General features: G+C 43.6%; 1 protein-coding gene across 1 annotated transcript; it reads left to right on the top strand.

The window, feature by feature from the left end:
- The first annotated feature begins 6,327 nt into the window (after positions 1-6,327).
- On the top strand, positions 6,328-10,544 carry egr1 (early growth response 1). Its single transcript, XM_046405924.1, has 2 exons — positions 6,328-7,044; positions 7,956-10,544. The coding sequence occupies exons 1-2, from the start codon at positions 6,834-6,836 to the stop codon at positions 9,275-9,277; spliced, it is 1,533 nt and encodes a 510-aa protein (XP_046261880.1). The 5' UTR covers positions 6,328-6,833; the 3' UTR covers positions 9,278-10,544.
- Positions 10,545-16,726: the final 6,182 nt, after the last annotated feature.

Below are 16,726 nucleotides of genomic sequence, written 5' to 3' on the forward strand. Positions count from 1 at the left end.
TATTCATTTCTCCCTCCTTCCATTCTGGTTTTTCTTTTTCTTCTTCCTTGGAAGAATGCAATGGGCGTTTCAGTTAGTGCCGTTTGTCGTCTTGTCTGTCTGCCTCGTCAGCTGTCATGCCTGTTGACGTATGGCACTATGAGTTAAGTGATTATCACATGATTTCAAAAAGTTAGAGGGCTTTTTCTGATGGAGACCCGTCTCCTCAGCCCTGTAGGCTATCCCGCATCGACAGACTCCAGCTGGGTAAAAGGGGAGGGTTGGAAGGTGGGGGGAGAGGAGGGAGAGGGGCTTACCTGAATCAACCTGTCCTACCTGCCCTGAGGCTCACCCGTCAACAACTCAGCGACAGTTGCTTTCTCTTTCACTCTCTGTCTCAGTCACTTTCTGCTTTTCCATCACTTCCACTGCCTCTGTATCTTTCCTCACCCGTTTATCTCTCTGCCTCTCACCCTCTCTACTGCTTCACTTTTCTTCAGCTTCGACACTACAAAACAAATAACTCTCACCTGAGCAGATGTGCCCCTCTCTGGCTGTCATTTTCACTTCACAGCAAGTTATTTGGCACAGCTTTGTCCATTGGACCCAAGGAGACTATTTGTCTTGGCAGCTTCTGATCTGACTCAAAACTCAAATAAACTCTGGAGAACAACTTAAAGGTTTGTGTGTGTGTGTGTGTGTGTGTGTGTACGTGCGTCTGTGTGTCTGTTTGTATAACACCATGTTTAGACGGGTCATCTGTTGAGAGACAGGGTGATTTCAGGTTTAGTTTACCAAATTGTCAGTAGCTCAGGCTTTGTGTTTATAGCTTTTAGTTCAGAGAGGAAAAGATAAAAACTAAACTATCTCCTCTTTTCTTACCATTCTCTCAATAAACGTCAAGGTCCAGGGAGTGAGGAGGGGTGATGGCGTGACTGTCTGATGCAATAATAAACCCACGCTGCATAAAGCCGCTCTTCCACATAAACAGATGTGGACTGGCAGAGCTCCACTTGACTGTGGACTAAAGCAAAGTTTAAATTCACGACAAAAATCTGAAGGCTGTAGAGGAATAAAAACAGGTCTTTGAGTCTGGATGTTTTCTGTCTGCTCCGAGTATTTGTGCCCATGAGTCACACCCAAACGGGTTCACTAAAGACAACAAACCAGTTGCTGCTCAGTCTGGACGCTGAGGCCACAGCTTTCTGCCTCCCTCACTCCTTCCTGTGCATATGAAGATGTCAGCGGTGTGAAGAACAGCTGGTTTTAGTCAGCCTGTTCAATCAGCCAATGAGAAGCTTCATCTCGCTGCAATAAGGCGCAACATCAAGACAGTGAAATAAATTTAAAATCAAGGTGGTCTGGTTTTGTGCCTGATCACTGATTTAACCAGCTTTGTTTAAATGTTAAATGTGACAGCAGTGCTGGGAGAAGTAATCAGATTTTTTTCTTAAGTAAAAATATCAATATGACAAAGTAAAACTACTACTTTCTTAAAGCACTAAAAGGAATAGTCCCCTTCCTGCTTAAAACATGTCTTTTTAACACCAATCATTTTAACTAAACTAAATAATGATATATACTGTGAAAGGTACTGTTTTTCTTCTGAAATGTGGTAGAGAAAACAAGTGACATGAAATGGAAAACTCAAAATATGGTAGTACCTCTAAACTGAACTGCAGTACAGTACTCTACTAGATCTTATTTAGGCACTTTCCACCAATGATTGACCAGGAAGAGGAAAGCATACCAGGACATGTTTGTTGTAGATGCCTCAGTCTTAGAAAACCAGTATCTTCAGACTTTATGTGAGGTACAATTTGTACAAATGTGTACAAAAGGATGTGAGATGAGCCATCTCACAATCAATGACAGCACAACAAGAACCTTTACTTATCCAGGTGGGTAAAATTCAATAGCATTTATAAATGGAATATTTAACTTTAAGCAGCAGCCACAGTGTTTATTGATCTTGTGCTTGATCTAATGCATTAGCCTACTCAAGCTCCAAACAATAAATCAAAAAAAGAAGAAAAAAGGGGGAAAAAAGGGTGGCTGTAACACTAAAGATGTTGTTCATTCAGAGCTGACCTATTATACATCAGTTCTGTCATCATGGGGGTCTTGCCACCCACAGATTATGGTATACACAGCTCAGAAAACCAGAAAAGTGTTTTGAGACAACCTTTAAATGTTATCCGTTGCTCTACTGTGGCTGCTGCACAGTGTGGGGAAGCCCCGGCTTTCAGCTCACTACCGGTGACTCATCAGGAGCTGAAAGGTCAGGGGTCAGCTCTTTTGTCACAAGCATCAAACAAACAGGCCAGGGGCTCAGTGAGTCACACATCCTCTGGGACTTGTTTGGTAATTGTGACTCTGTCACCTACCACCTTTAGGAGGCAACAACAGGCAGATAAGCAGACAGAGCTGCCATTCGATGCTGCGCCCCTGTTTTTGTGAGATACGCTGACACTGGTACTGCTCCACAGCCTGGGGGTGGGGGTGTAGTACGACAGGGAGGGACGCCTGCAGTGACTGTGAAGTGCGAGCAGATTGTTTTTCAAACATTGTCACTAGGGCCCAAAGCTTCAGTAGCGCAGCTCCTACAGTAAAAGAACTTCTGATCTTTACACACAAGATAATCATACGCTGCTAACACAAGGCCACCATTCCACAGCAACATTCCTGGACTCCTCTGAACACAGCAAAAAAAGAAAAAAATGGCTGGCTGCTTCAGTGCAGCAACAGGTGGTGTGCTGGGATCTCCTGCATTGTATTGTAAAGAGCTGCATTAGATTTCACTAAGTGAACCAAGGTTTATGATAACTGGAGCACTGACTTGAGGTGTCAAGTATTTAAACAGACAGTAGTAGATATCTTCATTCATGCATCAGTTTCCAGAATCCCATTAGATGCATCATGCACGTCAATTAGTCTGGAGATTTTTCATGACCCTTTTGCACTGCCAGTTTCCCTGGATGTTTCTGACAGATTTGATCCCACTCATGCCAGTCTGTCCTTTCCCACGCTGCATGTAAAAGGTCAGACTGCACACTACTAACGGCGTCACTTTAAAAGCTAGGAGAAAAATGACATTTATCAAATACCCTTCTATCATGTTCTCTGCCCCTCTCCCCATTGCTCTATGACTGTGGGCCAATATTCAGCCTGTCACTCTACCCAAGATGACCAGGCCTCTATTCTTCTCCCATTTGATCATATATGTGTTTTACAGACCCCAGCACATCAATGCCAATACTATATCGTTCAAAATAATAATATAATCATCAAAATAAAGCTATGATAGCTGAATACTGTGCTCTAAAACAGTCAGGTCTTTTTCTTTCTCTCTCTCTCTGTCATTACATTATTCGTCCCTCCCCATCCCTTCTGCCACATTATGTAACATGCAGGCTTTATTATCTGTCACCGTCCACATTTTGGTCCGCCCACCACAAGAGCACCCAAGGCTGAACACACCTGTATGCTAATGGGGAGGGATGGCACCACTGATTGGCGTGGGCAGCCCAGTAGGTGAGGAGGTGTGACGGAGGAGCAGGAGTGTCTGTCTGTCCGTCCTGTCTCCCTGACTGAGCGCCTGGCACTGGCTGCTGACAAATGCCAGTACAAAGATTGGTATTTGCTCCCACTTACTGTATGTGGGAGTGAGGATTGTCTCCCGGTCTTAGTTTCTATTTTTCTATGACCCTCACCCTTCCTTCCCACCTTCTTGGTCTCATTTTTGAAACTGCCTCATCTCCTCGCTATCTACAATGTACATCTCTATTTCTACAATGTATCTCTCTCCTCTCCATTTATTTTTATGCCACAAGTCCTCTCCTCTCTTCCACCTCCTCTCTTTCTATTTGGCTTCCCCATCTACTTCCTTGTCTTTTTTTTTTTTTTTTTCTCCGTGGCAGATTGGAGCATGTTTAAATATCAACCGGTCTCAAGCAGGGTGTGTTTGCGGGTTGTGTGTGTGTGTGTGTGTGTGTGTGTGTGTGTGTGTGTGTGTGTGTGTGTGAACAGGGGCGTGGTGGCTGCGTAGGTAATAGGAGAGCTTTTCTTTCTCGCCGCCTGGCAGAGCGTTGGAGTTTCGTGAAGCGAGGACTCCTCTGGCTGGTTTGTGTGGGCAGCAATGGGGAACACACCGGAGAGGACGAACTGGTTCACCCAAACATACACAAAGACGCGACAGTGCACACATCTACATGCTCAAACACATACGCAGACACACAAACTAATTCCCTTTCCCCTTCCCTTACACAATGTGGCTTCCACCCTCTGCATGCTTCAGATTGAAGTGAGGCCCAAACAGCCACTGTGAACTGTTTATCATCTTTATTACTTTATTACTTTTCCGACAGTTTTCCCTAACCTGATTTTATTACATTGTCATCAGATGATGAGTTCTCTCATCTGCCCTCTCTCTCTGCTCTTTCTTCTTTGTTTTGCCACAAATTTATCAACCTTGGTAACTAATGCATGACAGCAGTAAAAAATGCAGACAGGAGTTTAGATTTGGTATCACTACACTTACAGTTACTTTTTGTGACTAGCCATCATCACGTGCTGAACTTCTGGCCTTTTCCCCCTGAAACTAACAGCCTTGAAAAAGAGAGACATCAAACAAAATGTAAACTCAGGGTGTTTTCTGTGTACAACAAAAGTACAACACTGCGGAGTCACATACCTTCACAGGTGATAAGATATTGTCATCTATACGTATCTGACTGTATGAATAAACAAAATTACGCATTCACCAGCTGCACCCTCTACTTCAGGCTTATTTGGATTTTGTGAAGGAGACTCTTCTCCAGATCATCCATAATATATGACAGAATTTTGCTATCAGTCTAATGGGGGTAAACAGAGAGTTTTGCCAGAGGCTGAATGGGAAATGCCTGGGAGAGAATGCAATGCAGTGTGTTTATTGTGTTGTGCATCTATCTATCTATCTATCTATCTATCTATCTATCTATCTATCTATCTATCTGTGGTTGGTTTAAGAGCTGTTCGGTCTAAATCAAACGATATTTCAACTCATCAGCACACTCTCTCTCTCTCTTTCTCTCTCTTTCTCTCAGGCCACCTGAAAGTGTGCTGCCCACGATGTTTCCCAATGAGGTTGCTCGCATATAGATCCAGTCAGCAGCAAGGGAAACACATTGATTTCGCGTCAGCATCCACCGCGGACTGCTGGCGCGCCAGCTGAAGCTGGAGCAGCCGGGGGATCATCGGTATCCCGCAGGCGTCCTGGCAGTTGTGCGGAGCGTTGTTAATGCGGCCCATTAGGTCGCTGAGTGGCAGAGAGATTCCCCGAATATTGAGCCGGGGACACCCCTCAATTAGACGGATCGCCCAGCACCTCGTCAGCATCCGCCGCTATCTGTTTTCATTAATCAATGACACAGCCGGGAGAGATGGAAAGTTAATTTAGAGGAAGTTTGCTACCAGCCATCAGAGTTTGCACAGTCTTGTATTAACACATCGCCTCGTAAACACCCTAATTTATAGTCTATAAAATGTAAAAATCAATTTAACATGTCGACTAATTATTTATCAAACCTATAAGGGACGACGTATCCTGAGCTACGAACACTGTAAAGGACATTAGGTTAAGTTCAAACCCAAAAGTTAAAGTCATGTTTGAATCCAGCGAAATATATATTTTTTGCTTGCTCGAGTTGAAAATGTATGTATATCATAAATAGAAAGAAGTATTGCCTTTGTGGTTAAAATATGTTTTCATTCTTATTTAGCGCACACGCACAGTTTAACCTGCTGCACAGTCATTCATATAACCTTAAGTCTGCCAGGTCCGCTGAAGCTGTGCTTTAAAACAGAGAAGCAGGATTCTGCTGCTGACATTAGTTATTGTGAGCGCAGGACATGATTTGCACTCCAGCCTCTCATTCACTGCCAAGCAGCGATCAGCGCTGCCTCAGGAAGTTCCAAATAAGGACAGGGAAATGGAAACCCACCGGAATAGGTCCTTATGTAGTCACGACCTTATAAGGCACGGCGGAGCCGGGCTTTCCGGCAGCAGCGGAGCCTGCTGCACAGATGGGAAATCCAAATCAAATGCATGGGGCGACCGGGAGAGAGCGAGAATTATGCTGTTGTCTCGCGGAGCTGTTCCGCTATGAAGATACATTGATTCGGGAGAGAGGAAGAGCGGCGTTGTTTTCGCAATTTACTGCGAGAGCTTAATATAACGTCTCTCCTCTCTGCTTTCCCCCGAGCCAGCTTCATGTGTCCTCCACTGCAGTGCCTAAATATGGGCTTCCTCCGCTCCAAATATGGACATCTACGTCACGGCAAGAGGGTATAAAAGGAGCGGGGAAACCTCTCAGCTCAGAGAGAGCCATGAGAGCCCACAAGAGCAACTGTTAGAGCAGAGATAGACAGGAAAACACATAGAACTCCCTTTATAAGAAATATCACAACAAAAGTAAAAAGTCATTTCAAAACAACATCCTTCCAATAGGGTGGAAACCTGATTGGATACGTTATTTAATATATAGATTTTTTTTAAATCAACATTAATTTGTTGATTCATTTTTGATAAATCTTAGGGAATGAGTAAGAGGGACAAGTTTGTTTTTTTCTAAAAAGACAAGTGGATCTTTACTCATCTCTGAAAACAAAACAGAGCTAAAACAACAACTGGACACGGAGCAGAAAACGGCATCTTCCTCGGCATCAGCAGAAGTGTGCAGCTCTTCCTGAGCTGGGCTAAGTGTTTGCTTCCACCTGCGAGGCACCGCTCTGCAAGCGTGCACCCAGCCTCCCTGCACTCTTCACCAGCCACCAGTGCAGCCTCAGCCCTGCAGCTCCAGCACCAGCAGAGGATGGCTGCAGCCAAGACCGAGATGATACTCCCTGCTCTGCAGATCTCGGAGCCCCTGAGCTTCCCTCACTCCCCCATGGATAACTATCCCAAGCTGGAGGAGGTGATGATGCTGAGCTCTACAGGGACCCCCTTCCTCACCGCCTCCGCACCAGAAGGTGCAGGCTTTGGCTCTGGGGAGCCAGGAGAACAATACGACCACCTTGCTGGAGGTAAGAGCTGGACATTTGCCTCTTTTGCCTTTGGTTCTCTATGCTTCATATAAACTAAACTAAAGATTAAATCACATCTGCTGAGCTAGACTAAACCAAGAAAAGAGTCAACAGAGAGCTGCATAACTTGAATTATTATTTATGTTTAGCTGTGTATTAATAATTCACATTGTTAATTGATCATATAGCTGAAGCTAACATGTTGTGATTTTTAGTTTCAAGTCTGTTGCACCTTGTTTTATCATGGCTTACAGGAAAAAAATATATACTTAAAGTGGAATTGTAGGCTATAAGTAAATTGGAGAATTGTAGATGGCTGGACACAAAATGTTAAGACAATAAAATTGTACAAATGAACAAAAAACAGGACTTTAAAAAACACCTGACTTAGTATTTCAATATATCAATTCATTGATAGCTTTAAATCCCTGTTGACTCTTGGAGGACTTAAACACAGCTCAGTTATCGCATGCCTTTAGACACTCCTGCAGCTCAATTCAAATTGCATTCCTAAAACCAGCTGAACTGCAGTTTTCGTAATCAATTGCCTCGGGCTCTGTGATGGGTTTCAAGAATGTGTGTGCGTGTGTGTGTGTGTGTGTGCGCAAGCCAGGAGGACAGAAAGAATGAAAGAAAGATCGACAGATTATGGACAGAGGAAAATTGAATCACAGAAAGCTTGCACAGCAGCTCTTGTTGAGGTGTGGAAGAGACAGTTTTAGATTTTAGGAGGAAGGGGTTTAGTTTGGGTGTGTTTATGGGGGTGAGGGCACCTGTCTGATCTGTTACAGAATAGAGGGGTGGCACACTGTCTATCCACCGCTCTGGCAGGATTCCCCCTCTCCTTCTCTCCTTCCTTCTGGATATTGACAGTTTGATTAATGTCTCCCCTTTCTCTGTGCTCCCTGCAGATACGTTACCTGATATTCCCTTCAACTGTGAGAAGCCAGAGCAGACCTACCCCACCCAGAGGCTGCCCCCCATTTCTTACACAGGCCGCTTCACCCTGGAGCCCGCCACCAACTGCAGCAATAGCCTCTGGGCAGAGCCCATTTTGGGCCTCTTCACTGGTCTGATGGGCAACATTGCCCCCAGTTCCAGCACCTCCTCTTCTGCCTCACAGACCACCTCTTCCTCATCTTCATCTGCCCCGTCCTCCTCCAGTTCCTCCTCTTCTACCTCCTCCTCATCTCAGAGCTCAAGTCTCAGTTCCTCCATCCACCACAGCGAGCCCAATCCCATCTACTCAGCTGCTCCAACTTACTCGAGCCCCAACTCTGACATCTTCCCAGACCAAGGTCAGTCTTTTCCCAGCTCAGCCGGAGCAGTGCAGTACCCTCCTCCAGCCTACCCCAATGGCAAGACCTGCGGCACTAGCTTCCCCGTGCCCATGATACCTGACTACCTCTTCCCTCAGCAGCAGGGAGAGATCAGCCTGGTGCCCCCTGACCAAAAGCCCTTCCAGAGTCAGTCGAGCCAGCCCTCCCTAACTCCTCTGTCCACCATCAAGGCCTTTGCCACACAGACTGGCTCCCAGGACTTAAAGAGTGTCTACCAATCCCAGCTGATAAAGCCCAGCCGAATGCGCAAGTATCCCACCCGGCCTAGCAAGACACCTCCTCACGAGAGGCCCTACGCTTGCCCTGTGGAGACCTGTGACCGTCGCTTCTCTCGCTCTGATGAGCTGACTCGTCACATTCGCATTCACACAGGCCAGAAACCCTTCCAGTGCCGCATCTGCATGCGCAACTTCAGCCGCAGCGACCACCTGACGACACATATCCGCACTCACACTGGGGAGAAACCCTTCGCTTGCGAGATCTGCGGACGCAAGTTTGCCCGCAGTGATGAGAGGAAGAGACACACAAAGATCCACCTACGGCAGAAGGACAAGAAGGCAGAGAAGGCAGGAGCAGTGGCAGTAACAGCAGCTCCTGCATCAGCTGCTTCACCTGCCTCCAGCTACCCTTCACCCATCACCTCCTACCCCTCTCCAGTGTCTTCTTACCCCTCTCCTGTCACCTCCTGCTACTCCTCTCCCGTCCACACTTCCTATCCGTCTCCTTCCGTAGCCACCACGTACCCATCGGTGTCCATGTCCAGCACCTTTCAGTCACAGGTCGCCTCCTCCTTCCCCTCCTCAGTTGCCTCCAACATCTACAGCTCTCCCATCCCCACCCCGCTATCAGATATGCAGACCACTCTCTCCCCAAGGACAATCGAGATCTGCTAAGAAAGAGCAAAGAGAAAAAAACTTTTTTAGTCTCTCTACACCTCTCCTTCCTTAAGGTTCTTTGAGGGGAAAGAAATCAGCATCAAAAGACTTTGTTTTCCCCTCCAAAAAGCACTTTTGTGTCTGCTCCCTGTGCAGTGTTAGGTGAATCTTGAGATTTACCTGAAAGAGAGGAAAAAGACACATGTCAAGGACTGGGCAAAGACAATAGAAGATGAAAAGGGTTTTTTTCTGTCTCTGTAAAACAAATGCAGCACTTCAAATGCATAAGGGACTCAAGAGAGAGTAGAAACCGACACTGACGATCTCTTCTATTAGGTACACACAAACCAAGAGACAAACAGATTGCCAGCGGCTGTGGTGCTAAGGCATGTTCGCCCTCGCACTCACTCATACAGTACAAAAGACATTGAATGATATACATAAGCTACCATATATGTATATTGTACATGTGCCATGTTTCGTTTCTATCATTCTTTGGTACCATTGATGTGAAAAATTATTTGCATATTTGCATTGTATTATTTGAAGTGAGCAGGGCCATATTTTCTACATACTTTCTCTATTATGTAGTGATGATGCTGTGATATGTTTTGACATTGTTTGGAAAAAAAAAGCACTTAAGTATTCAAGCATGAGTAAGAGTGATGTTAGTTTCTGTTTGTAAATATCATCCACTGGTACTATCTCTTTCTCTCTTTCTCACATGTGACATATCGCTTGGTTATATGGAAAAATAGAGAAGAAAAAAAAAACATTTTAAAAAACTAACTAAACAAGACACTCCCGTTATTTGGTGCCTTTTGTGAAGCCTTGCTGATGTTGTGACTTGGCTGCGTGCGCGAGAGAGGATGCACTGCATCTCGCCTTAAGGGTGGAGGGAATATTTTTGTTACAGAATGTAAGTCATACTCAGAGGGAGGAAAAAGGGACGAACTAAGAGGGCACCGCTTCATTTCATTAGAATGTAAGCAAAAAAGAAGAAAAATTATAAAGTATATTTTTGTAAAACTTAAGTGTAAATATCCACATCTTCAAGAGCTGGAATGTTGAAGTTACCTACTGAGTAGGCATGGGATTCTTTTGTATGTTATATACATGCAGTTCATTATTTTGTGGTTATCTTTATTTTGTATTTGTGTTTGTTAAAACAAGTGACTGTTTCTGGCTTCTAAACACATTGAATGCGCTTAACTGCCAATGGGATATTTGGTGTACAAGATATCCTCCCAGAAATTAAATATAAATAAAAATATGAATATATGTACATTTGATTTATTTATTGTTCGACTTTAGTGTTTCTGAATATTTCCGTCTGTACTACAAACCATTTCATATGAGCACGTCTTCATCACGTTACATCCTATCCTTCATTTCATCACGTGTACGTGAACATAATATATTCCATCAACTTATGTCTTAATTGAATGCAGATTATTAGTGGATTTATACCACGATTTCACATCACAGAGAACCAATCATTTTAATTTGAGAAAAATCTGCACAGCTTGATCTCAATCTCTGTTCTCCAATTGAACCCTGTGTTAAAGATAACACAAAGGCATGACTCGCGTGCCTATAAACACTGAAGATGAGGATTTTTTTTTTTTTTTTTAATCTGGATCCAACATGCTCTTGAAGATATTAAGCTTATCTAAATTTCCATTTCATTTTAGATTTTATGATACACACTTACTGCTGAGTACACAGACTTCCAGCAATTTGATCTTTAGGTAAAATGGAAAAAAAAAATTCTTTTCCTTTCTGTATGCTGTTAGGGAAATTATATTTTTGTGAGGGCTATTTTGAAACCGGCTGTGCTTAGACATGCACAGGGTTATTTTCACACTGTGCAGGTGAAATCCATCACATGATAATTACCTTCTTTTCCGCAAGTGTAGCTGGCGAGATGCTGTCACCTCTTCAGCTGTAACACATGCACGATTGGGCAATATCTGTGTAGGTTAGATCGAATTGTTGCACGAGCGCAGCTGAACAGACTGGCCCTGAAGGTTTAACCACTGTTTCTTTTGGTTTTTCAAGCAGAATATAATAACAGCCTTGTCGCACTGTCATTATTCATCTGCCACTGCTCTCGAGGCAAGGGATTCTTGCTACATGTTTGAGTTTGAAAATAAAACAGCTTGGTTTTTTTTTTAGCCTATGTAGACAAGAAGTTTTTCTCTCAGAGCTTTGGAGTAATTTTGTGTTGTGAAATGCACTAACCAAAATACTCACAAATGCAAACACAGCTAAAATAGAAAGCAGGAAAACAAGCAGAAGAGAGTGATGGAGGGAAAAGGAAAATAATTAAGATAATTGGTCTCCTGATCCCAAATTGACTTTCTAAATTGGGTCTGTTGAGTTGTGTGTGGTTGTATCGGTGTGTGCGCACACGGATGCAAGAATTTGTGTGCAGTATACACAGTGACTGTCTATAGACTCTGACTAATGTAGTTGTTTCCTGCTGTGTGTCTGCATGCTGCTGCAGTGATGTGTAAGTATAATTGTGTGACATTTAATGCGTGAGCAGCTGTTGTTCTGCCTGTGCTTTTCCTTGGTTAAGGTTGAAATGTCCCCATGAAACACATCTACCATCTACACCTGAAGTTAACGATGGTCCATTTTCTCAGATGAAATCACTGCTACAATTTTATAAACACATGAAATAAACACAGATGAGAGGACATATACTGCAGTGAATCACACAAACACAAATCAGCACTGTGGTCGATCTCTATTTTGAGTTAAATCATCCTGATGTTTAAACAATGATGTTCTCCAGTTAGAAGCACATCCAGCTTTTTTGGGCAAATCTCAAGCCTCCTTGTGTGGCTTAAAATCCTGAAAGCTGTCATTTCCTGTCATTGTTTACACCATTATTTTGGTCACTGGCAGCAAATCAAGAGCCATTCAGCAGATTTTGCATCACAACTTTCTCATACTACCATGCTTTTAGGAAACTCTTTTACTCAACGTGAAGACCACAGCCTGCGCTTCTCTCAGCCCTTTTATCGTGGTGAGAGACGGTATTTCAGCCAGCCTTGTCACAGTCTACAAGTGAGATGCTTGAACGACAGACGGCCAATATCCCTCAGAGTATGAGGAAATTGTGCAGCCCATCATATCCTTTTGCTCTGGTATAAGGCTGTTCCTCGCATATCAAAGCTCACGTGCTGGGCCTGTTCTGTTTAGGGAGGTATGAGAGGAGCGCGAGAGGAGTTAAGAATGCAGTCGCGTTGTGGCTTCACTCTGTTTTAACCCGCTACGGAGCCACCTCACGCCCCCAACGGGCTTCCACTTCAAGAGCCCTGCCTTTGTTCAAAAATGTATTTGTTCTCTTATTCTTTTTGGGAACTGTGTAAAACAAAAAAGGACGAAAAGAACCATTCTTTCTCCCTCCCTACTCTCCAACCCCATCCCACTACTAACTCTCTTCCTTCTACACTCTGTCTCTGCCTCTCTCGCCCTCTCTGGTAGTGCATATTTTGCTGCAGATGCTAATGATCTCCCTCCTCTGTATTCTGATGCAAGGTCTGTCTACACTTTCCCTTTCATCCACATACAAATGTGCTCTTATTGCCTCTTCGCCCTCGGGCCTTTTAAGATGCCTTTTTGAAATATGCCGTTTGATAAGCACGTCATTGGCCAAGTCCCCGCAGTGATTAGAGCTCTCTTTAATGTGAGCAAGTTAGAGAGTGACAAAGGGGCTCCCGGGCCATCAGCTATCAGCTCTCCTCTGCCCTCACCCCTTGACATCTCCCGGGCCACTGGGGAGGGACCAGTGCTGGGTAGGATGGCCTGGAGTCCAGTTTAGAGCATAGGTACCCTTGGCCATCCTCCATCCTTCATCTCCACATGGAAATTAAGCATGGGAGGAAAGACACTGGAGAACAGACACCGTGCTGTATGCTGGAAGGCTAGATTTCTCTACTTTATCACAGGGATATGGCAGGAGGACTGCTCTCTAAATATGCTCAATTGATCTGGTATTCAGAGCCTATCTGGGATAGTTTTTTTTTAATCTTGCCAACAGGGAACACTGGTACAGTCATCAGGTGCTTTCTCCTGTTCTACCTCTTGCACTCGACACCTGTTGAGCCTTTTGGGATAAGTAGGTTATATTTAAACTGCTTGATTTGCAGCCCCCTCACAGTTATGTTTCAGGTAGATTGCAACATTTATACAGGCACAGCATTCAGGAATAAGCTTTGGTATATCACAGTTTGAAGCAAATATCAATCAGAAAGTGTCAGTATGACCAACCTGGGCAAAATGCAAAATGTGATCCATTTACATTCATTTCCTCATGCTGCAAACGCAGACAGACCAGCCTGAAAAACAGATGCTCTGCTTTGCACATCAAGACACACAAGCACATAATAGATAATCAAAATGTCATAAATTTCCTCTCCATTTCTAGGTTAGGATGTGTGAATCTTTTGCCTGTGTGTTGGCTCTGTACCTGTTCAAAACACATGAGATGTAAGAGCAGCACAACTCACAAGCACCTTTGAAATTATTTGTGGCACACAAAAGAGATTTTTGACATATAAACTTCCACAATAATCTACAGGTGTCCTGGCAACTTTAGCTCTACTTAATAAGCCACGTTTGTTTGAAGTACATGGCTTTGAACAGACAACAAAACAGTGCATGCTTAAGTACCTCCAAATTTGACACCTCTTCAACTCAGCATCAAGTACACTACAGCTTCACAAAAGACACCTGGGTGGCTCTGAAATGCAAACAGGCCCTCATAAGTCTTTATGTGTTAAGGCTAGTAAGTGGGCTCGAGTTGTTTTCTTTTCTGTCTGTGAATCTGACTATCATATGCAGTCCCTGAGCAGGGTCTCCGAGGCCGAGTAAATAAATGCAGTCGTGCCTCTGAGAAACCTGTTTGAGGGTTGCATGTTCTGCAGCAGATGGTTTCCTACTACAAATTTGAGGCTTCTGACTACATTGTGTAACACATCAATTCCATAATAATAATAATAATAATAATAATAATAATAATAATAATAATAATAATAATAATAATAATAATAATAACAGAAGCATTTATGTTGGAGAAAAGAGTGAATCACTATAATCACCTAATTGCAACAGAACTACCATCAATTGCTTGTTTGGCATTTTTTATCATAAACCTGCCTGTTTCCATAACCCATTTTGTACCTAGTTTTTCATTTCACTGGTTTTGCTTGAGCTGTAGTTCAAGAGTTCAGAACAGCCACCCAGTTGTCATTTGTGAGTATATGTGAATGTAAAATTTACTATGTATAGTTTGACTTTAATTTACATGTTCCTGGCCATAGGGGACTTTGTATATTTTTATGAGGGGCACCACTACAACCGCTACAAGAGATTAGAATAACCAAGTTCATACAGAAACAGTCAACCCCCTCCTGTGATGAGATCAGGGCATCATGTGTCTCATATATCAAAAGCTGAGAGAGAGAAAGAGCGACTGAGACCTAATAGAAATATCTGTGTGTGTCTCTCTCTCTCCCCCCACCATCCAGATGTGCCCTGCAGTGACTCCACCACCTGTCATTCAAAAGGCGGAGGCCAGGTGTCTGCTCCAACGCCGCAGCCACCTGTTCTGAGATGCACTACACTCACACACACAGACACGCACACTCCCAAGTACACTGCTTTTTCACGGCACTGTAGCACTGACCATAACTTAATCTCACCCAGTGTATTTTGTCCATGCACTGCCAAAATAATCCCTAACCCACTTATTAGGTAATGCCTGTGGAGTCAGTCAATAATAAATATAATGTAATCCGCCATAGATATGAAGCTTTAGTCACTGAAAGATGAAAAAAAAAAAAACAATATCACTGGTTCAGCACCAAAGGTAATAGAATCAGGACTAACAGTAGTGGCAAGAGACATTCTGTCTTGGTCTTTTATGGTTTTGACTTACACTGACAGAAAGAACTATTGAAAAAGCTATTCTGCTTTGTTGCTTTCATAATAAAGCACTGCTGTAAAAGCAGCTGATACTGTGTATACATTTGTGTGTACAGAAATATATACAGGCACATACATTTAGATACGTGTGTGTGTGCTGCAGCCATAAGGTGTTATCAGTCTCTAGGGTGACAGCATGGTATCGTGAGGGAGTGGGAAATGTAAGAATTGGGGAAGAGGGATATGGTGAATGTGTATCATCATCTGGCCAGGTTTCCTTTCCTGCCCCCTCACTACAGCTGTCCTCCACGTCTCATGAAAGCCTTGCGCTACTATTTTTGTCCCACAGTGATGAGGTGGAACTAATGGCCACTTTCACACAGCTGATGTCATCAGTGTGCTGCACCTGGGGAGCAGGAGGGCAGGAGAGCCGAGGACACCTGCTGGGAGCTTCTGTTGTCCACAAGCATGCACGTGCACAATGTACACATGTATAGATGGTTCACGTCAACTCATTAACTGGCTTGTTTCATATCTAATGTTCTCAAGTTTAATGAGAACATTAATGTTTAAGGAATATGCTTTTTGGTTTTACTGCCTAGAGTTCGATCAGGTCATGTCTTTATGGTAAATATGAAGATAGCGGAGCAGCTTAGCATAAAGACTGGAAGCTAGCCTGGCTCTGTTCCAAAGTATAAGTCCACCATTTCATATTCACTTTACAGACATGATGGTGGTATAAATCTGCTCATCTACCTCTCTATGTATGTAAGCAAGTAAGTGTATATCCTTATATACACTTATATTGAATTAATAACAGATATCAAACTAGTCCTATGCAGTAATCTAATTTTCTGCTGATTTGTATAGATAAAAATCTAAGCAATCCACCCCCACCCCTTTTCTCACTCTCTCTGCCTGTCTCTCCTTGTCTCCCTCCCTAACAGCTAGTTAACAGTAAGCAGTGAGTGCTGTGGCGAGCCGAGCACAGCCACATCTCTGTCACATCCACACCGTTAGGTCCTCATTTAGGGCCTGTGACTGCATGCAGTGGCATGTCAGCATCTGTCAGCTCTGTCAAGTGTGTATGTAGGCTTTTACGCTCCCTAATGTGAAACAGTTGACAGGTTATTACTGCCAAAGTGAAGTCATGAGCCTTGACCACAGCTATAACCCAACTTTAACCTGGGAAAATTTTGGCTCAACACTGAAATGGCAAAGTGAGACAAGCAAAGTTTTCTACATAGAAGACTCAAACATCTAGCCTAATGTGAGCTGCACATTACTGTATTCTGGCTATCCTGTTTCCATTAGGATACATCTGTGATCTGATCATGAACTTTGTACGCTTTCAACATTTCAATCGTTTGGTTATAAATACCTCCGATGCTCCCTCAGTGAAGTTACCCCTTCAGCAGCCCTATCTGCTGCTGCCCTCCACCATTCTCATCCTCTAATGTACGTGAAGCTGCCAGTAATGGTGCTAGATTACAAAGGGTGCATGTAGCATGTGTGTGTGTGTGTGTG

The sequence above is a fragment of the Scatophagus argus genome, chromosome 12 (assembly GCF_020382885.2).
Source record: "Scatophagus argus isolate fScaArg1 chromosome 12, fScaArg1.pri, whole genome shotgun sequence".
Lineage (NCBI taxonomy): Eukaryota > Metazoa > Chordata > Actinopteri > Scatophagidae > Scatophagus > Scatophagus argus.